Source organism: Salvelinus namaycush, chromosome 8 (genome assembly GCF_016432855.1).
Source record: "Salvelinus namaycush isolate Seneca chromosome 8, SaNama_1.0, whole genome shotgun sequence".
NCBI classification, from domain to species: Eukaryota; Metazoa; Chordata; class Actinopteri; order Salmoniformes; family Salmonidae; genus Salvelinus; species Salvelinus namaycush.
The window spans coordinates 39,665,725-39,687,208 of record NC_052314.1 but is presented as its reverse complement, the minus strand read 5'-3'; the positions used below and the strand labels follow the sequence as shown (position 1 = coordinate 39,687,208).

Here is a 21,484-nt window from a genome sequence, read left to right as displayed (position 1 = left end):
CTAGTGATCCACTGAACCAGTGTGTCTTATTAAACTCCCTTTGGGTCTCAGCCAAAATTAGCAAACAGTCCCCCTGCTATTTTCCGACAACCCCACCTTCCCACTCCTTCATGTCTACTGAATACACAAGAACATACCTGTGCCCATTGTGTTAAGAATCACTCAGTGACTAAGAAAGCCTGACAATCACCCCCTTCGCTATGCTCTTCCAGGACCATCTACCTGTCACCACAGCCTTCTAGAAGAGCTGTTGCCATAACAGGGCTGTGAGACTGGGTGTCAGGGGCTTTTCTCACAATCAAGGGCTTGACTGATCACAGGTCAGTGAGTGGGTGGAGGTTTTAAGAGGTCTCAAGATTGATTTATAACAGTTTGGCAGTCTTCACGTGTAATGATACCACAATCAACTCAATGAGGTGTTCTCAAATAGACACTAGCTAACACTCTAGCTGAAAACATTAGCTTGAGTCTGTCATGTTCTCTCCTTCCTGTCCATCATTTAGATTTTCTGTCCGCTGTACATTATTAGGATGGTGACACTCGCTGTTTATTATCTATGCATAGTCACTTTACAAATTACCTCGACTAACCTGTACTCTTACACATTGACTCGGTACCGGTACCCCCTGTAAATAGCCTCGTTATTGGTCTATAATTTTCTGGTGTTACTTGTTTTTTTTAAATTCACTTTTAGTTTATTTAGTAAATATTTTCTTAACTCTATTTCTTGAACTACATTTTTGGTAAAGGTTATAAGTAAGAATTTCATGGTAAGGTCTGTTGCATTCGAGGCGTGTGACAAATAAAATCTGATTTGATCTGAAGCCGTCAATGCTGTCTCTGCATCTGTGTGCTAAGGAATTGCGTTACGTGATTCACACCCATCCAGTTGTTTTTCTTTTTGAGTTTTTCCATGGACTATGACACACACGGGCGTTGGGTGTAAATGTCCCGTCGCAATTGCTACAACTGTCTCTTATTAAATCTAGTCTTGTCCCACCTGTCAACATGCTGCCTTGCCTCCCCGAAGTCTGTGATGATCCAAGTCTCTCAGTGTTGTAACAGGAGAGAGCCATCTGTAAGTATGTGTTCAAAGCGACATACTTTCGTCTTAGATATCAAACATTTGGCAGAGCACCAGTGTAAGTAACTCAATAAGTTATTGCAGTAAAGGGGATACAAGGCGCTCAAGCGTAACATCACGCAGTGCCTTTCATTTGTCTCTACTCTCTCTCTTTCTACCTTTCTCTTTCTTTCTCTTCATCCCCTCCTCTCTCTCTCTCTCTCCACTTCACTTCACTTCACTCCACACTGGGGATCTCCCCAGTTCCCAAAGCCAGTGACACTAACAAATCCCCCATCTCTCCTCTCCAGGTTTCAAATGGCCTTTTCCCTGTGGCTAATGTTTTGTCATCCGGTACAGTGATGTTATGTGAATTACCTTGCGCTGGCGCAGGAGAGGTGCCTTGTGGGTGATTTATCACCTGTTTGGTCGAGCCGGCTGGGGGAGACGGAGGCGAGCGCCGATCGGTTGGTTCCTCTCGGTCTGACGTGCAGAGAGACCATCTGGTGCAGGGGGGTTAATTGAGGGCGATTAAGGTGATTAATAGGTTTGTTTGAAGTGAAAACACAAGACAGAACGGCTTCTGTTACAGCCCAAATATTTTGGGGGAAAAGCCATCAGCCAAGTGTGGGTGGAGTGGAGGGAGAGCGGAGGAGGAAAGGGGGCCTGAGTGGTAGTGACAAATACGATTAGGCTGTGTGTGAATGTGGTGTGTGTGTCTGAAATGGATGTATGAAAGCAGGTTTTGTGTGTCCGTGTCCCTGTGTGTATCCCTGTGTGTGTATGTGTCTCAGGTGGAGGCGTTGTTAAAGCAGGTGTGTGTGTGAGTATGTGTGTGTGTGTGTGTGTGTGTGTGTGTGTGTGTGGGTGTCTCTCTCTCTCTCTCTCTCTCTCTCTCTCTCTCTCAGACCGAGTCTGGCAGTAACAGAGCAGGCTCCAAAGACAGCCCCAGGTCGGAAGGGAAGGTGAGAGGCTGAAGGCCGGCAGGCAGGTAGGCCTGATGGTGATGGTGTGGGGAAACAGAGCCCTGTGCTGTGTGCACTGAGGAGGAAAGAGTAATATTGACACGGAGCTAGCTGCTTATAAAGAGCAACTGTTTCTACTCCAACTCTCATGATTGTCTGTGCGAGACGACTCAGTTTAAGTTTGCCATGACGTTGGTGACTGTTTAACAAGAGTGTGTGTGTGTACATCTGTGTGTGTCTGAGCAGAGCATGTGTATTAGGGAGTAAGTGTGTGTGTGGTTGTGTGCTTCTGTAAGGAACTACGACAGTGTGTGTGTGTTATATTTTGTCTTACTTGAGAGTGTGTTTGAGAGTGTGTGTATTTGTGTGTGCATGCCTGCGCAGCCAAGTCGTTCAAGATTGATGTGGAAATTGGACGTCTATACACATCCTGAGGACGTCGGGAAATGCCTACTAAACCAGCCACTAGGGGCAACATTGAGCGTTATTACCGTCAATTAGGCTGGTAATGGGTAATCCCATGAATCTGGATCAGAAGGTTGCGTGTTCGATCCCAGTCGTGGGCACTGGTTTTCAATGTTTCGGTTTTAACCCTGTCCCAAACCTTAACCTTAACCATTAGGAATGAATGTTTAAACTTTACCCTTGAAAAAGAAAAGGAGAGTCAAAAACTCTAGGAGCTCAGATGCAATAATTTAATAACCTAATAACCAACGTTTCGACAGACAAGTTGTCTTCATCAGGGTGTAATGACAAACACTGCAGGTCACTGGTTTATATAGTGTCAAAGGATACACACGGGTGTCTGTAATCATGGCTGGGTGTGTCTTGATATCATTAGTTAATTTAGAGATATAAGTAGAACATACAAAAAAACATGAATGGATAGCATACGATCATTGATACAATTTGGCTACATACTGTAAGCCTACAAACATTTACAATGAAACGCAAAATCACAATAATCACAAGAATGGCTTCAGATCAAAGTCTACGTCGAGACCGAAGGGAGCAAGGGTCTTTAAATGAAAGATCCAGGCGGCCTCTCGTTTTAACAATAAATCGTCGAGGTCACCCCCTCTCCTAGGGAGGGTGACGTGTTCGATGCCGATATAACTTAGGGACGAAATCGAGTGGTTCGCTTCCAAAAAGTGGGCCACAACTGGGTACGTCGAGTTCGTTCACCTAATGGTGCTACGATGCTCTGAGATTTGTACTTTTAACTCACGCTTCGTTTTACCCACATCATTTTTACCACAAGGACAAGTTCTAAGATAAATAAGTGCCATAGTAGAGCGCGTAATAACACCTTTGATCGGGATCCGTTTCCCTGTTTGGGGTTGTGTGAAGGATCTACATTTGTAAGTGCCATTGCATTGAGCGCAGGCATTACACTCGTAGTTTCCATCCAGTAGACGCACAAATAGTCGTTGTGCAGGGATATTTTGAGGTTTACCAATTGATCTCTGAGATTTCTGCCCCGTGAGAATATGACCAAGGGAGGTTCCGAAAACACATTACCGTCATCGGATCTTAGAATGTGCCAATGTTTGTTAACGATTCCTTAATTTGTTCAGAGCACTTTGAATGCAAGAATGCTTCGTTTTGCGAGACTGTCCTTGGAAGAGATAATGTCTTGATTTGTTTAGAATTTTCTCAATGGCAGTATTAATCTGACCATTTTTGTACCCCCTCTACTTGAATTTCCTTTGCGTCTCAGCCATGGCACTTACAAATGTAGATCCTTCACACAACCCCAAACAGGGAAACAGATCCCGATCAAAGGTGTTATTACGCGCTCTACTATGGCACTTATTTATCTTAGAACTTGTCCTTGTGGTAAAAATTATGTGGGTAAAACGAAGCGTGAGTTAAAAGTACAAATCTCAGAGCATCGTAGCATCATTAGGTGAAAGAACTTGACGTACCCAGTTGTGGCCCACTTTTTGGAAGCGAACCACTCGATTTCGTCCCTAAGTTATATCGGCATCGAAAACGTCACCCTCCCTAGGAGAGGGGGTGACCTCGACAATTTATTGTTAAAACGAGAGGCTGCCTGGATCTTTCATTTGAAGACCCTTGGTCCCTTCGGTCTCGACGTAGACTTTGATCTGAAGCCATTCTTGTGATTATTGTGATTTTGCGTTTCATTGTAAATAGTTGTAGGCCTATGTAGCCAAATTGTATCAATGATCGTATGCTATCCATTCATGTTTTTTGTATGTTCTACTTATACAGTGGGGCAAAAAAGTATTTAGTCAGCCACCAATTGTGCAAGTTCTCCCACTTAAAAAGATGAGAGAGGCCTGTAATTTTCATCATAGGTACACTTCAACTATGACAGACAAAATGAGAAAAAAAAATCCAAAAAATCACATTGTAGAATTTTTTATGAATTTATTTGCAAATTATGGTGGAAAATAAGTATTTGGTCACCTACAAACAAGCAAGATTTCTGGCTCTCACAGACCTGTAACTTCTTCTTTAAGAGGCTCCTCTGTCCTCCACTCGTTACCTGTATTAATGGCACCTGTTTGAACTTGTTATCAGTATAAAAGACACCTGTCCACAACCTCAAACAGTCACACTCCAAACTCCACTATGCGCAAGACCAAAGAGCGGTCAAAGGACACCAGAAACAAAATTGTAGACCTGCACCAGGCTGGGAAGACTGAATCTGCAATAGGTAAGCAGCTTGGTTTGAAGAAATCAACTGTGGGAGCAATTATTAGGAAATGGAAGACATACAAGACCACTGATAATCTCCCTCGATCTGGGGCTCCACGCAAGATCTCACCCCGTGGGGTCAAAATGATCACAAGAACGGTGAGCAAAAATCCCAGAACCACACGGGGGGACCTAGTGAATGACCTGCAGAGAGCTGGGACCAAAGTAACAAAGCCTACCATCAGTAACACACTACGCCGCCAGGGACTCAAATCCTGCAGTGCCAGACGTGTCCCCCTGCTTAAGCCAGTACATGTCCAGGCCCGTCTGAAGTTTGCTAGAGAGCGTTTGGATGATCCAGAAGAAGATTGGGAGAATGTCATATGGTCAGATGAAACCAAAATATAACTTTTTGGTAAAAACTCAACTCGTCGTGTTTGGAGGACAAAGAATGCTGAGTTGCATCCAAAGAACACCATACCTACTGTGATGCATGGGGGTGGAAACATCATGCTTTGGGGCTGTTTTTCTGCAAAGGGACCAGGACGACTGATCCGTGTAAAGGAAAGAATGAATGGGGCCATGTATCGTGAGATTTTGAGTGAAAACCTCCTTCCATCAGCAAGGGCATTGAAGATGAAACGTGGCTGGGTCTTTCAGCATGACAATGATCCCAAACACACCGCCCGGGCAACGAAGGAGTGGCTTCGTAAGAAGCATTTCAAGGTCCTGGAGTGGCCTAGCCAGTCTCCAGATCTCAACCCCATAGAAAATCTTTGGAGGGAGTTGAAAGTCCGTGTTGCCCAGCAACAGCCCCAAAACATCACTGCTCTAGAGGAGATCTGCATGGAGGAATGGGCCAAAATACCAGCAACAGTGTGTGAAAACCTTGTGAAGACTTACAGAAAACGTTTGACCTCTGTCATTGCCAACAAAGGGTATATAACAAAGTATTGAGAAACTTTTGTTATTGACCAAATACTTATTTTCCACCATAATTTGCAAATAAATTCATTAAAAATCCTACAATGTGATTTTCTGGATTTTTTTTTTCTCATTTTGTCTGTCATAGTTGAAGTGTACCTATGATGAAAATTACAGGCCTCTCTCATCTTTTTAAGTGGGAGAACTTGCACAATTGGTGGCTGACTAAATACTTTTTTGCCCCACTGTATCTCTAAATTGACCAATGATATCAAGACACACCCGGCCATGATTACAGACACCCGTGTGTGTCCTTTGACACTATATAAACCAGTGACCTGCAGTGTTTGTCATTACACCCTGATGAAGACAACTTGTCTGTCAAAGCGTTGGTTATTAGGTTAGGAAATTATTGCATCTGAGCTCCTAGAGTTTGCGGCCCTCCTTTTATTTTTCAAGTGTTCTATTCCGCTAGCCAGCACCTCGCGTAAACTACAGACCCGGGTTTGATCCTGGGCTGTATCACAACCGGCCGTGATCGGGAGTCCCATAGGGCGGTGCACAATTGGCCCACCGTCATCCGGGTTAGGGGAGGGATTGGCCGGAGTAGGCCCTCATTGTAAGTAAGAATTTGTTCTTAACGGACTTGCCTAGTTAAATAAAATTAAATAAATGTTTAAAAAAATATGTTTTGGAGAAATGGAAAGATACAGAGCAGCAGGAGCAACAAAAACACGTTTGTGTGTGGAGCAACTTCGAAATTTGGAGCACGTGGATGAATGTCTCATTCTGTAGTGCGACTGTGATAGTGTGTTGTATTTGTGTGCGTGTGGGGTGTGCACACTTGCCTATACAGCCCGTGCAGTGTGTGTGTACCATTCTGAGAGTGAAAATGAGCTTCTCTTTCATAGGAAACATAGTCTCACAGTCTATGGTTCCCATAGTCTTTCTCGAAGGCATTCCTCATTACCCGTGGAAAGCCTGAAGTTATATGTAGTACTACTCGTCTGAATCAAGTACTGCTTTTTCCCACAAGCACCACATAAATGGGAGGCAGTCAATACTGTTGCATAATAATAGATACCATTACCTTCAGAGCGTAGAATCCCCTTCTCTTTCCATTTCAGTAAATGAAGTGTCAGTGGAAGACTTTCTGATTTATGTCTGTAATTCTACACCATGATTGTACCTGTGTTAATTCCTTTTGTATTATGCTGCATTGCCCTAGCCTGCACTGGACCGTGTTAGACTTCAAATCTGTTTATGCAATATCATTACAAGTAACCTTATACAAGATATAGAGTGATATATAGAATCATTCATGTTGAATGTGGTCAGTCAGTTGGAGCGTAGAGAAGGAGTGGGTTACTCTGGTCTATAGGCTTGACTCACTGTTCAGCCGTTTATGGATCTGCTAACATACCCATGAAGGTCATCTGTCAAAACAGAGACTTACGATCAAATTGAAAGGAAGTGTTTTCATTTCAAAAAGAAAACAGCCTATCTGTGTGTGACAGATAATGACCATACGTTAAAGTGGCGTTGATTGTCAATTTAATTAACATGTCCCAATCAAAACATGTCTGTTTAAGACATAGAGCCTGTTTAAGGCTAGAGATATCACATTTTTTTTGCATGAGTCTCAATCCACCGCATCTGCCGATGTTGGCCTTCCGCATCTGCAGTGGAAAGAGGCAGAACTGTAGCGCTGTTTCTCAGACCAGGAGACATTGCGAAAATTGCTCTTCTCACGAAAACGCCTGTCGCCTCCGAACTGTTTGGGCTACAAACTAATATGGAAAGAGGAGGCTCTCACAAACACGATGGTGTTCTCCGTTTTGCTCTGCGACCGGGACTCGTCTGAAGTTAACTGTACCGGTTCAAATGTATTTAAAATGAAAAACTGAAATGTCTTGAGTCAGTAAGTATTCAACCCCTTTGTTATGGCAAGCCTAAATAAGTACAGGCGTAAAAATGTGCTTAAAAAGTCATGTAATAAGTTGCATGGACTCACTGTGTGCAATAATAGTGGTTAACATTATTTTTGAATGACTACCCCATCTCTACATCCCACACATACAATTATCTGTAAAGTACCTCAGTCGAGAAGTGGATTTCAAGCACAAATTAAACCACAAAGATCAGGGAGGTTATCCAATGTCTCGCAAAGAAGGGCACCTATTGATTGATGGGTGAAAATTAACAAAACAGACACTGACTATTCCTTTGCGCATGGTAAAGTTATCAGTTACGCTTTGGATGGTGTATCAATACACCCAGTCACTACAAAGGTACGGCATCCTTCCTAACTCAGTTGCCAGAGAGGAAGGAAACCGCTCAGGGATTTCACCATGAGGCAAATGGTGACTATAAAACAGTTGCATAGTTTAATGGCTGTGATAGGAGATAACTGAGGATGGATCAACAACATTGTACACTGCTCAAAAAAATAAAGGGAACACTTAAACAACACAATGTAACTCCAAGTCAATCACACTTTTGTGAAATCAAACTGTCCACTTAGGAAGCAACACTGATTGACAATAAATTTCAATACGCTGACAGACACAGCAAACCTTCTTGGCACAGCTCGCATTGATGTGCCATCCTGGATGAGCTGCACTACCTGAGCCACTTGTGTGGGTTGTAGATTCCGTCTCATGCTACCACTAGAGTGAAAGCACCGCCAGCATTAAAAAGTGACCAAAACATCAGCCAGGAAGCATAAGAACTGAGAAATGGTCTGTGGTCACCACCTGCAGAACCACTCCTTTATTGGGGGTGTCTTGCTAATTGCCTATAATTTCCACCTTTTGTCTATTCCATTTGCACAACAGCATGTGAAATTTATTGTCAATCAGTGTTGCTTCCTAAGTGGACAGTTTGATTTCACAAAAGTGTGATTGACTTGGAGTTACATTGTGTTGTTTAAGTGTTCCCTTTATTTTTTTGAGCAGTGTAGTTATGCCACAATACTAAACTAAATGACAGAATGAAAAGAAGGAAGCCAAATTCAATATTTGATCAAATGTTTTTTCGGGGGGGGGATACCTATAGGGACCCTAGAATTCAAGTTAAAAACAGACAAGCTTCATTCACCTCATCATCCGGTATATTGATCTCCAGTCAAAACACAGGACTGGAATAGGGAGGCCTGTTTGATCCCTGTGAATTATCATGGAAACCTGAGATGGATAAGAGCAGCCTTTTATTGACACTATATATTGTCACAGCTATTAGAGTAAATTGTATTCCGGACTCTAACCCTTCACAGGTTTTCCGCTCTCTCTGCTGCCGTTCTTTGTGTGTGGGGATCAAAGTGGATGGTTAGCTATGTAAACTATGGTTAGCTACAGTATGTCTGTAACCCTAAATAGCTTTTAAACAGCTGTTGTTATTGGAAGGTGAGGGCCAGCTGCTTAATGCGCTAATGACTAGGCTTTAGCTCAGCGGGCTAACACAATCTTGTGGCGTCTTCCAGTCAGTCACATACAGCACATTTTCTCATACAATATTACATCTTGCCATCTTGCCTTGCTCCAGCACCCCACCCTCCTAGCTCTCAGCTTCTGCCAGCTGTTATTCCCCAGAGGTCTCGTAACCCGACATCAAAACATTGTTTCATATGTCAATAACCCTCCACTTTTCCCCTTTTACGAGATTGGTCCCTGTGGTAATCAATCATTCTTAAGAGTGTGCCAATAAGTCAGCGTAGGAGCTTTACAGACGGAGACCCACATAACATTGTGGTGGATTGCCTTACCAGGACTGGGAATATGTTAGGCATGTTGTTGGTGTGGGTTACTCTGGGGGTAGAATCAGAACCAGGCTGGGTAAATACTGCGCTAATGGTTCACAGGGTGGAGGATCAAGGCTTTTTTCAGGGCTGTTATAACTGGCACCCTCTGCCAATAAAAGTATTGAACTGGCTGTGCTGGCATGCCTCTGCCCTGACATGGAGGGCGAAGGGGGTGAGGGTTGAGGCTGGGGTGGACTGTGAAGTTAAACCGAGAGCACTGTGGCGGGGATAAGGCAGGGATATCCTCTCACCTCTATGTTGCAGTAATCAATTTATGATGCAAATGGTACGCCCCTGAGTCACAAGTGGGGGGTCACTAGATCTGGTGATAGAGAGGTGATTTAACCCTATCATGAAATGAAGGTGAAGGTCACTGTCGCCAAATGACAATGCATCATCATCATCACCATCACCATAATCATAATTGTTATCTTCATAACTGCACATGACCCAGCAGCTTCTATATAGCCCTCGGTCTTATTGGCCTGTGCGGCTGAAAGGGGCTGAGGCAGGCTGACAGAGGAGAGGTTGCGGTGTGGTTTGTAATATTGCAGAGGTAGAGCTCCAGTGGCCAAGTGAAGGTAACAGTATCGCTGCACAGCTGCAACTGTGGGTGCCAGGGGCTGTTAGCTGTTGACTTGGCCTGAGAAGAGAGTGGCAGAGAGGGGAGTTGCCCACTCAACCCAAGTGGATGGATGGAAAATCCCCAAGCAGGTAGTTGTATGTGGGGAGAGACGAGAGAGAAAACTCTATATGGACGGTTTCAAATATGTTTTTAAAGCTGTGAAATGTCTATTCCACCAAGGCTGTCTCAGTTACACAGCCTGTCTATTACTAAGTGCTTGTGTTTGTGCTTCTGTAAGTGTTATGTGGGGTGGTTAGACCAAATCAAAAAGTGTATATTAGGAGAGGCTCAAAGTCGAGATCAGAGAAGGACAGTCCTGTTCCTCTTGATCCTAAGTGATGAAAAATATTCCTGAGAAATACTGTTTTATTCACTCGTTTCTGTATCTGTTACACTGTGTTGTATCTGTTACACTGTGTTGTATCTGTTACACTGTGTTACACTATACTGACCCACTTTGTTTCTTTTACTGTGCCGTTACTTTGGCTCGCTTTACTGGACAACACGTGGTGTATATTGTGTTGCATTGGAGTACCTTCAGTTTTTAACTGGTCTTGGTATATTCTGAGGCACGTGACTCCATACAACTGGCCTTTATTTTACTGGGCTCAGAAGGTGAAGTACAAGTGGTCACTGTCCAGCCCACCCACACTGTGAGGGATAGCACGCCTAGCAGAGCGAGAGGGTTGAGGTAGAGGGCCAGAGTTCTTGAACTGTGACAGCCAGGGCTCCAGGACCTTCCGGGGTGTGAGCCTGCCTGCCAAACTCAAGAACAGGGCAGAACCCAGAAAATCCCAGAGTCAGAGGAGCTGTATCAAAGAGCCTCCCTGTTGTCTCTGATACTAAACGTTGCTCAGGAACTGTCAGGGGACCTCAGACACTGATATGCACATTACACTAACATTATGGGCCGGTGGCTTCATGCTAGGCACTGCGCTAGGCCAGCAGAGTAAATAAATCTGTGGCGGTTGTGAGGTTGCGGATGGAGAGAGGCTTGGCCTGTGTTTGAAATAACAGCTCGGTCAGGGTCTGCTACAAGCCAAGCAGCGGTGTGTTTAGTAAAGGAAGCAGAGCTTAAGGGCCAAAGCAAGCTTTTTAAAACCATCTCTCTGAAATGAATATGGCTATAATGGAAAAGAGGTATAAGCGGGTGGAGGAATCTTAAAGCAGCCAAAAAGGTGGGTGACAAAAGACTGGAGGTTGAAGCTGTTTGGTAGAGCTGTTATGAATCTGATTGTGTTTAAAACAGCATCGAACTGCTCTGTCAGATACTGGACGCACTAACGCACACACGACTCAGGGCAAACATTTTTTTAAATGTTTATAAACTGTCGATAGGAAGCCGATTCAGACGTTTCCAAAGAGCAGACAGACAGGGAACATTATGGCTAATATTTCTGTCCCACACAATCCTAATGAGAAATGAGACAAGACTAGCATTCCGAGTGAGGTCACAATCTAGTAAACCCACAGCACACTATTCTAGCCATTCTAAAGATGCCCCAAAATGGAATGTGGGGATGAATGATTGGGTCTTCCTCTGTGCGAGGGGAAAAAATTGATTTATATCCCATGTATTATTCTTTACACGAGTCACTATCTCCCTTTGTGAGGGGTGCTTGTGTTTAACTACTACGGTGAGAATGGTAATTTCTGCCCTCCGCAAGGTCTTAATATTGCTAAATCCACATTGATAGACTAAATTAAAGACACAGACGCCCGTTCTTCTGTTCTGTCTGTCATTGGCACTGGTGGGCACACCTCTCTCTCTTCAGTGCAGAGCCTACCATCTATGAAAGGCCTGAGAGAGAGAGAAAAGAGAGGTTAAAGGCCTATCTTTCTGCATTCCCGAGATGTGCTGAGATAGTGAGCAAAGACCGGAGCAGCGTGCTATCACCACACGGTTGACGCCACACAGTCCAGAGTTGTCAAAACTATCTGGCTTTCATATCGCCCAGATGACAATGGGAGGACGAGAAAGAGAGAAGAAAGAAAACATAGTGAAGGATGCGGATCAGCTACGGGTTCAAACAAACCCAAGTAGCGTCAAGCTTGGCGTACCATGAAGAACAATGCATGTCGCCTACCCAGCAAACCTGGAACATTCACAGAACATTAGCGAAGATTCCCATTCTAGTTCTAGTTAGGGTTTTGTCTAACAATAGGATGATAACATCCCGACATTTCTTTCAGAAAATGTTTCAACGAAATATCCTTGGAATGTTGTGCACGACATCTGTATCAACCACCACAGAACATTGCCCAAATGTTCTCATTAGGCTTCCAGGTAATGTATTAACACAATGTACCAGTAATGTTTTTAGAACATACTGCCACAACAAAATGTGAGAGCAACGTTCTGGGAAGGTTCTTGCTACATCAGGCGAGTGTTTTATACAATCTATAATCATATAGACAACTGGATAGTATCATCAACAGCACAACTGGATCGTTTTTGTGTTAAGAGAACATTTGCCGCAACATAACGAATGTTCAGGGAACCTTCATACAGTAGAACAAATGTTGGTTTGCTGGGTAGGTATTGCTGGCACCAGCCCCTCCCCATCCTGTCTCTGTCTGACTAAAGAAAGGGAGTGTGTGTGTGTGTGTGTGTGTGTGTGTGTGTGTGTGTGTGTGTGTGTGTGTGTGTGTGTGTGTGTGTGTGTGTGTGTGTGTGTGTGACTATTTCTATTTTTGTACAAAGGCATGGAATGATTAAATGTTTTTGGTATTAATATATTTTATAACATTTATATAGAGCACTAGAAAAGTGTTGAACAGGCTTAGAGGTGTTTCTCTTTGGTTTCTAATGTTCTCTCTCTCTCTCTCTCTCTCTCTGAGAGCTGCAGGCCACCTGCCTCCCCATGTACTCCTTTCTTTGTTAGTTTTCTTTAGAATTAAAGGGATTTTTGACCACCACAGAGTTTATTTTGACAGTGTTAGCCCTGAGAGGGAGGACAGGAGCAGGCAGTGTGGATACTGGGATTCGAAACATAAACGCTTTGGGCAACAGTTCAATCACTGAGCTATCTATTTTTCCATTTTTCGTAGAACTTTTAGGTGTGAAAACAAAAATGAGATACAGAAATATCTCATTTACATAAGTATTTACACCCCTGAATCAATACTTTGTAGAAGCACATTTGACGGCGATTACAGCTTTGAGTCGTCTTGGGTATGTCTGAATCAGCTTTGCACGTCTGGGTTTGGAGATTTTCTCCCATTCTTCCTTGCAGATTTTCTCAAGCTTTGTTAAATTAGATGGGGAGGGTGGTAAACGGCTATTTTCAAGATTCTCAATGGGATTCAATTCTGGGCTTTGACTGGGACACTCAAGGACTTTCACATTCTTGTTCTGAAGCCATTCCAGCGTTAGTTTGGCTGTGTGCTTGGGATCATTGTCCGGTTTGAAAGTAAATCTTCGCCCCAGTCTAAGGTTGTTTGCACTCTGAAGCAGGTTGTCGTCAAGGATGTGCCTGTATTTGGCTCCATTTATTGTTCCCTCTATCCTTACCAGTCTCCCAGTCCCTGCCGCTGACAAGCATCCCCATAGCATGATGCTGCCACCACCATGCTTCACAGTAGGGATGGTGTTAAACGGGTTTTCTCCAGACAATAGCGCTTTGCATTCAGGCCAAATAGCTACGTTTTCAGGCCAAATAGTCTCATCAGACCACAGAATCTTTTGCCTATGTCTTTCACGTGCCTTTTTGCAAACTCAAAGCGTGCTGTCATGTTTCTTTTATATCAGGAGTGGCTTCCGTCTGGCCACTCTCCCATAAAGCCCAGATTGGTTAAGTGCTGTAGAGACTGTTGTCCTTCTGGCAGGTTCTTCCCTGTCAGCCAAGGAACTATGCAGTTCTGTCAGAGTGGTCAATGGGTTGTTGGTCATCACTGTGCTCTTGGAAACGTTCAACACTCTCGAAATTGTTTTACACTCTTCCCAGGTACTGTATATGCCTCATCACAATCCTATTTAGGAGATCTATGGACAGTTCCTTGGACTTCATAGTATAGTTTCTGCTCTGACATAGACTGTCGACTGTGGGACCTTAGACAGATATGTTTCTTTCTAAATCATGTCCAAACAATTGAATTGGCCACAGGTGGACTCCAATCAAGTTGTAGTGACATCTCAAGGATGATCAAAGGAAATTGGATGCACCTGAGCTCAATTTGGAGTGTCATAGCGTGTGAATACTTATGTAAATGAGATATTTCTGTATTTGGTCAAACCAAAAAATCTGTTTGTTATTATGGGGTATTGTGTGAGAAAAAAAACAACAATTAAATCCATTTTGAAATCAGGCTGTAACACAACAAAATGTGAAAAAGTCCAGGGGTATGAACACTTTCCGAAGGCACTGTACATTATAGCTCAGAAATTTTTATTATTTACTTCATACAACAGTCATTATTGCTCATCTTTATCAAGGGTGTCAATTATTTTGGATCCCACTGTATACATGTATATTGTGCTCTAAAAATACTATCTTACAATCCTTTGAAAAATGCTGAGCACATTTTTTTACACTAAATACTGAAATAGATTTGGGTATACTTATTTTCTTAAATACAGTATTTCACTAGTTATGCATTTTACAGTAACCAGTGTTGTTATAGAAAATGCACTTATGGACATGAGTTCCTCAGGCCCTCAGCAATGACTCCACTGAGAACGGTAATGGCCGCCTCACCACTGTGGGTTTCATTGAGTTGATCTGAGGCCTGTCATGATGCCTAATCCCTCCTGCTGACCAGTCCTTGGGTGTGAGGAAGTGGGGCTCTGGGAACCTGCTGGGTTTGTAGGGTTCTACCTCCCCCTGAAACATATGCTTTGGTTCAGAGGGAGAGTCAGCGTGTGTGATGGCTATTTTTGGCATGATGGCCGTTGGAACGGTTGGATCGTCTTTGACCCATTTTGGCACGGCCTTATCCTTGTCCAGATCAGCTGAGCCTTCAGAATACCTACTCCCCCGCTGTTGGAGTTGTAGTAAGGGCACGAGTAACGGCTCTCGACAGCTCTCCCTCTTCCCGGAGCACTCCCAGCTCTCCAGTTTCCTCTCCCTGGCTTGCTCCATGTGTTCCAGAACCCCAGAGTTAGAGTTACACTTTGACATGAACTGACCATAATTATAACCACTTTCTGCTGATCTGGCCTTGAGCTCTTCCTGGTAGCAGTGGAAGTCACACTCATACAGCACAGGGCCCGGTTTGTATTTGTACACAGGCACGTAGGTGGATGCCCCAGGGTCCTTGAGTGGGCAGCAGTGGTGGGGGGAGGCGGGCATCACTGCCAGGGCCGGGGGGTGAAGCAGGGTGAGACCTGATATGTCCTCCAGCTCTCTCTGTCTCAACTCTCTCTCCAGCATCACACTCTCCAGCTCCTTATCAGCAAACGCCCTCCTCTTCCTCATCCTGGCACTGACAGAGGGGAAGTGACGTCGCTTGGACCAGGGCCCGTCCTCCGCCATAGGGAGTTTGTACCCTATTGGGTAATGTACAACACTGATGTCATTTAGCTGTATATTGATTACCTTGAACACATTCTGTTTCACTATAATATCTTAAATCTACAAAATAGGAAGTTAAACAATGAACACATTAATTTACCAACTTTATTTAGGTAAATGAAGTTGAAATTCATAAAGCCAAAGTAGATGCTCTAAACACAGCTGTGATGACATTGCTGTAGTGTGTGTTCATGTGCTTACTCAGGGGAAAGTAGAGGTAACATGAGCTCATAATTTTGTCTCCCAACCGCTCGCTGGTAAACACAGCTTGTAATTCCATAACCTCCATTTGCATAATTACCATAAATAAAAATACAAACAGATCTAGTCCCTATAGACAAAACAGACAGTGTAATTACTGACTTTTCCCGTGTGGTGTAGCCCACTGTCTGGTCTGAGACAGGAGATGGGGTAATGAGCTAGATGCTAATGAAGCGTCATCCTCTAATCTACAGTGCCTTCATAAAGTATTTACACCCCTTAACTTTTTTCACATTTTCTTGTGCTACAGCCTGAATTTAAAATGGATTAAATTGACTTTTTTTTGTCACTGGCCTACACACAATACCTCATAATGTCAAAGTGGAATTATGTTTTTCGAAATGTCTACAAATTAATATTTTTTTTGAAGCTGAAATGTCTTGAGCCAATAAGTATTCAACCCCTTAGCTATCGCAAGCATAAAGTTCAGGAGTAAAAATGTGCTTAACAAGTCACATAATAAGTTGCATGGACTCACTCTGTATTTTCATAATTTCATAATATATTTTTTAAAATCTGGTGTTTCTATGTCAGATGGTGTTATATTTCAATCTTCAGTGATGTATTGTATATAACTAAGGGTTCTGTACATTACCTTGGAAATAATGGACGATACATTGGAACGAGACAGAGTCGAGTTCATTTTTCCAAGGTAATGTACAGAACGGAGGCTTTTATCCCACTTATACAACCCACTCAGGGATTTCACACAAAATCCCGGTGTGGAAAGCACTCAGACTTACCCAGAAAGACTCACAGCTGTAATTGATGCCAAAGGGGATTTTAACATGTATTGACCCAACTGTGCTATTTTGTTTGTTTTGTCGCATTGTTTGTAACTCATAAGTCTGACGCGAAGGATATACTGCTTTGACGAGACAAGGCCCAAATCCCTGTCATCTGCATGAAGAAAAGACAGAGAGAAAGGGGGATGAGGGCAGGTGCCTTGTAAGAACTTGCCGACGAGTAGGTAAACCACCACTACCCTCTGTATTATTGGCCAACGTGCAATTGGAAAACAAACTGGACGATCTACGATTAACACTATCCTACCAACGGTACATAAACAACTGTAGTATCTTATGTTTCACCAAGACGTGGCTAAACGACGACACGGATAATATAAAGCTGGCTGGCTTCTCTGTGCATCGGCAGGACAGAGGGGCGGAGTGTGTGTCTATTTGTCAATAACTGCTGGTGCGCGATGTCTAATATTAAAGAAGTCTCGAGGTATTGCTCGCCTGAGGTAGAATACCTCACGATAAGCTGTAGACCCCACTATCTACCAAGAGAGTCCTTACCTATATTATTCGTAGCCATCTATTTACCACCAGAAACCGATGCTGGCACTAAGCACGCACTCAAAGAGCTGTATAAGGCCATAAGTAAACATGAAAATGCTCATCCAAAAGCGTCGCTCCAACTGGCCGGGGACTTTAATGCAGGCAAACTAAAATCCATTTTACCACATTTCGACCAGCATGTCACGTGCAACCAGCGGAGAAAAAAAACTCTAGACCACATTTACTCCACACACAGAGACTTATACAAAGCTCTCCCTCGCCCTCCATTTCACAAATCTGACCATAATTCTATCCTCCTGATTCCTGCTTACAAGCAAAAACTAAAGCAGGAAGTACCAGTGACTCGCTCTATACGGAAGTGGTATGATGACGCGGATGCTAAGCTACAGGACTGTTTTGCTAGCACAGGCTGGAATATGTTCCAGGATTCATCCAATGCCATTGAGGAGTATACCACCTCAGTCACCGGCTTCATCAATAAGTGCATAGACGACGTCATCAAACACAGTGACTGTACGTACATATCCCAACCAGAAGTCATGGATTATAGGCAACATCCCCACCGAGCTAAAGGCTAGAGCTGCTGCTTCCAAGGAGCGGGACACTAATCCGGACACTTATAAGAAATTACGCTATGCCCTCAGACGAACCATCAGGCAAAGCGTCAATACAGGACTAAGATCAGCCTACCAGATGAGCTGAATGCCTGTTATGCTCGCTTCGAGGCAAGCAACACTGAAACATGCATGAGAGCACCACCTGTTCCGGACAACTGTGTGATCACGCTCTCCATAGCAGATGCGGGCCAGACGGATTACCAGGACATGCACTCAAAGCATGCGCGGACCAACTAGCAAGTGTCTTCAATTATATTTTCAACCTCTCCCTGACCGAGTCTGTAATACCTACATGTTTCAAACAGACCACCATAGTCCTTGTGCCCAAGAAAGTGGAGGTAATCTTCCTAAATGATTACCGCCCCATAGCACTCACTTCGGTAGCCATGAAGTGCTTTGAAAGGCTGGTCATGGCTCACATCAACACCATCATGCCGGAAACCTTAGACCCACTCCAATTCGCATACCACCCCAACAGATCCACAGATGACGCAATCTCAATCACACTCCACACTGCCCTTTCCCACCTGGACAAAAGGAACACCAATGTGAGCATGCTGTTCACCATAGTACCCACAAAACTCATCACTAAACTAAGGACCCTGTGACTAAACACCTCCCTCTGCAACTGGATCCTGGACTTCCTGACGGGCCGCCCCCAGTTTGAAGAGAGTTTGAAGTTCCTTGGTGTCCACATCACCAATGAACTATCATGATCCAAACACACCAAGACAGTAGAGGGCACAACAACACCTTTTCCTGCTTTAGAAGACTGAAAATATTTGGCATTGGTCCCCAGATCCTCAAAAGGTTATACAGTTGCATCATCGAGAGCATTCTGACCGGTTGCATCACCGCCTGGTATGGCAACTGCTCGGCATCTGACCCTAAGGTGCTACATAGGGTAGTGCGTACGACCCAGTACATCCCTGGGGCCAAGCTTCCTGACATGCAGGACCTATGTACTAGGCGGTGTCAGAGGAAGGCCCCAAAAATTGTCAAAGACTCCAGTCACCCAAGTCATAGACTGTTCTCTCTGCTACCGTACGGCAAGTAGTACTGGAGCGCCAAGTCTAGGACCAAAAGGCTCCTTAATAGCTTCTACCCCCAAGCCATAAGACTGCTGAACAATTAATCAAATGGCCACCTGGACTATTTACATTGACCCCCCTGCCACCTTTGATTTTACACCACTGCTACTAGCTTTTTATTATCAATGCATAGTCACTTCACAAATTACCTCGACTAACCTGTATCCCCGCACATTTACTTGGTACTGGTACCAGCTGTATATAGCCTCGTTATTGTTATGTAATTTTCTTGTGTTACTTTTTGATTCGATTTTTTTAACTTTAGTTTATTTAGTAAAAATGTTCTTAACTCTATTTCTTGAACTGCTTTGTTGGTTAAGGGATTGTAAGTAAGCATTTCACAGTAAGGTCTATACCTATTGTTATCGGCGCATTGTGACAAATAACATTTGATTTGAGGTTGAATACTTACCTAATCAAGATATGTGTTTTTTTTTTTTATTTTTTTTTTTACAAATGTTTATACATTTTGTTCCACTTTGACGTTAGAGTATTTTGTGTAGAAAAAATAGTATTTTGAGTATTTTGTTGAAAAAAAAAAATACTATTAAATCCATTTTAGACCCACTTTGTAATTCAAGGGGTGTGAATACTTTCTGAAGGCACTGTATAGGATAGACTACTGTTAGCTAGGACGCTTCAGTAGGTGATCTGGTCTATCACTGATACTTACCCTCTAGGATACTCTTTGCTAAGATGCTAGGTGCTCTGGTGTAGCGCTGATAAGCGGTGCGACGGAATGGTGCGGCTGCTCCCCTGATCCCTTTCTTACCCTGCAAAGGAACGGGGTAGAAGTAACATACATTAAAATATATTTACATAATATTCAAGTCAGGGCTTTGGCTGGGCCATTGAAAATCTGTGGAAAGACTTGAAAATTGCTGGTCACCGCCACTCCCCATCTAACTTAACAGATCTTGAGGAAAATCTACAAGGAACAATGGGAGAAAATCCACAAATCCAGATCTGCAAAGCTGATACAGACATACCCAAGACGACTCAAAGCTGTAATCGCCGCCAAAGACGCTCCTACAAAGTATGGACCCAGGGCTGTGAAAAATTATGTAAATTGAATATTTCTTTCATTTGCGATATATATATTTTTTTTAAATCTAAAAACAGTATTTTACTTTGTCATTGTGGGGTATTGTTGGTAGATAGGTGAGAGAGAAAAAGATTCAATCCACTTTGACATTAGAGTATTTTGTGTAGATCGTTGAACAAAAGGACTGTTAAATCCATTTTAGTCCCACTTTGTAACACAACAAAATATGGAATAAGTCAATGGGTTTGAATGCTTTCTGAAAGCACTGTATGCATTAACCCCATGGCGAACTGACTTAAGGCAATATATCTTAAAAACACTAGAGCAGTAAATACAGGCAGGTACTGTACATGGTAGGCGTACGGTCATAGCCATAGCCATATGATATATTATAGGCTAGTTTGTTACAGAATAATGAGATGTTAGTTTCCCTAGTGTAAAGCCTATAATTCATATGACGAAATGCTGTGTAAATAAATTAGTTTTATGAGTGAAATAACTGAATTTAAATAAAATGTTAATAACATTAACTATCCAGAAATGTAAAGCAAAAACAGCCTATGTTATGTAAAAGTGAACAATATCGTTTTTTGTTTTCATTATCACTAAAGGAAAAGAGCAATGCATATTAATTTGCTTATCCATATGTGTTATTTCATAGTCCTTCAGTTCGCTGGTCCTGCTCACAGGGGTACAGCATTTTGGCCTAGATTATATAATAATGATCTTTCTTCAATTCTATCCCACCAGTAAAATACGGATGTCCCTGCCGCATGGCTCACCTCTGTCGCCTGTTGTCTCCGCAGGGCGACTTGCGCAGCCATCACCCGCTGCCGCTCCACCACCAGCATACAGTTTGTGCACTGGCAGTCACGCCAGCGACAGAAGCGCTTGTGGCCTTTGAGACAAGACACGACGCCGTGGTTCCGACAGCGGGCGCATTTGGGGCTGCGGGTCATTTTGCGCTGCGTCGCTGTCTGCTCCTCGGCCACCTTCGCTCCTTTCTCCGCGTCGCCGTGCCGCCCCTCGGGCAGGCATCCGTCAAGACTCTCAACATCAATCTCCTCACCCAATTCGAGTTTCAGCGCATTACGTCTGGTCTTCTCTAGCTGTAGGCCTCTTTCCAATTGAGTGGACATCTATGAGAAATGTCTTCCACGCTGTTGCAGTGTGTTGCAGTGCTGTATTTCCCACTTTACAAGTTGTTAGCGTTGTCGAAGCGCACCGTTTAGTTTGGATGTGACGACACACATAGCCTAAATTCCTCTGAGCAGGGAGACGAGACTTTTGAAACAGCCAGACTTTTGAAACGTTAAACTCTCCGCTGTTCCCTGACGTTTGACAGAGTTGTTTTCCGAGAACAGAGGCGAGTCGCACTGACACGGTTGGGCTCTTGGCTGGTGAGACAACTACTGTGGTCGGATATGTTTGCTCACACCACAGCCTGTCGCCTACTTGCCCTACCTACCTTCAGACAGCAGACCACACCACATTTTATTGGGCTTCCCAATTTTGCGAATCTCCATACATCTTCAACGTCATCAATTTGACATTTCATCCAGGTTAACCCCTCCTGTCCACAGAGCACACGCACTTGACAGTAAACACTA

The 21,484-nt window shown here is 43.5% G+C and overlaps 1 protein-coding gene across 1 annotated transcript; it reads right to left on the bottom strand.

The window, feature by feature from the left end:
- Positions 1–14,386: 14,386 nt before the first annotated feature.
- On the bottom strand, positions 14,387–21,118 carry LOC120051907. The gene is made up of 3 exons (XM_038998792.1): positions 20,657–21,118; positions 19,503–19,602; positions 14,387–15,531 (listed from the first exon to the last, which is right to left on the bottom strand). The coding sequence occupies exons 1-3, from the start codon at positions 21,011–21,013 to the stop codon at positions 14,693–14,695; spliced, it is 1,296 nt and encodes a 431-aa protein (XP_038854720.1). The 5' UTR covers positions 21,014–21,118; the 3' UTR covers positions 14,387–14,692.
- Positions 21,119–21,484: the final 366 nt, after the last annotated feature.

Bases quoted from the DNA above. Each gene is read 5' to 3' on its own strand.
- LOC120051907 (XM_038998792.1), bottom strand. From the start codon at position 21,013: ATGTCCACTCAATTGGAAAGAGGCCTACAGCTAGAGAAGACCAGACGT. The intron at 19,603-20,656 runs GTGAGCCATGCG...GTTCCTTTGCAG, and splicing joins GGAGACAACAGGCGACAGAG to GGTAAGAAAGGGATCAGGGG. The intron at 15,532-19,502 runs GTAAGTATCAGT...ATTACCCAATAG, and splicing joins AGCAAAGAGTATCCTAGAGG to GGTACAAACTCCCTATGGCG.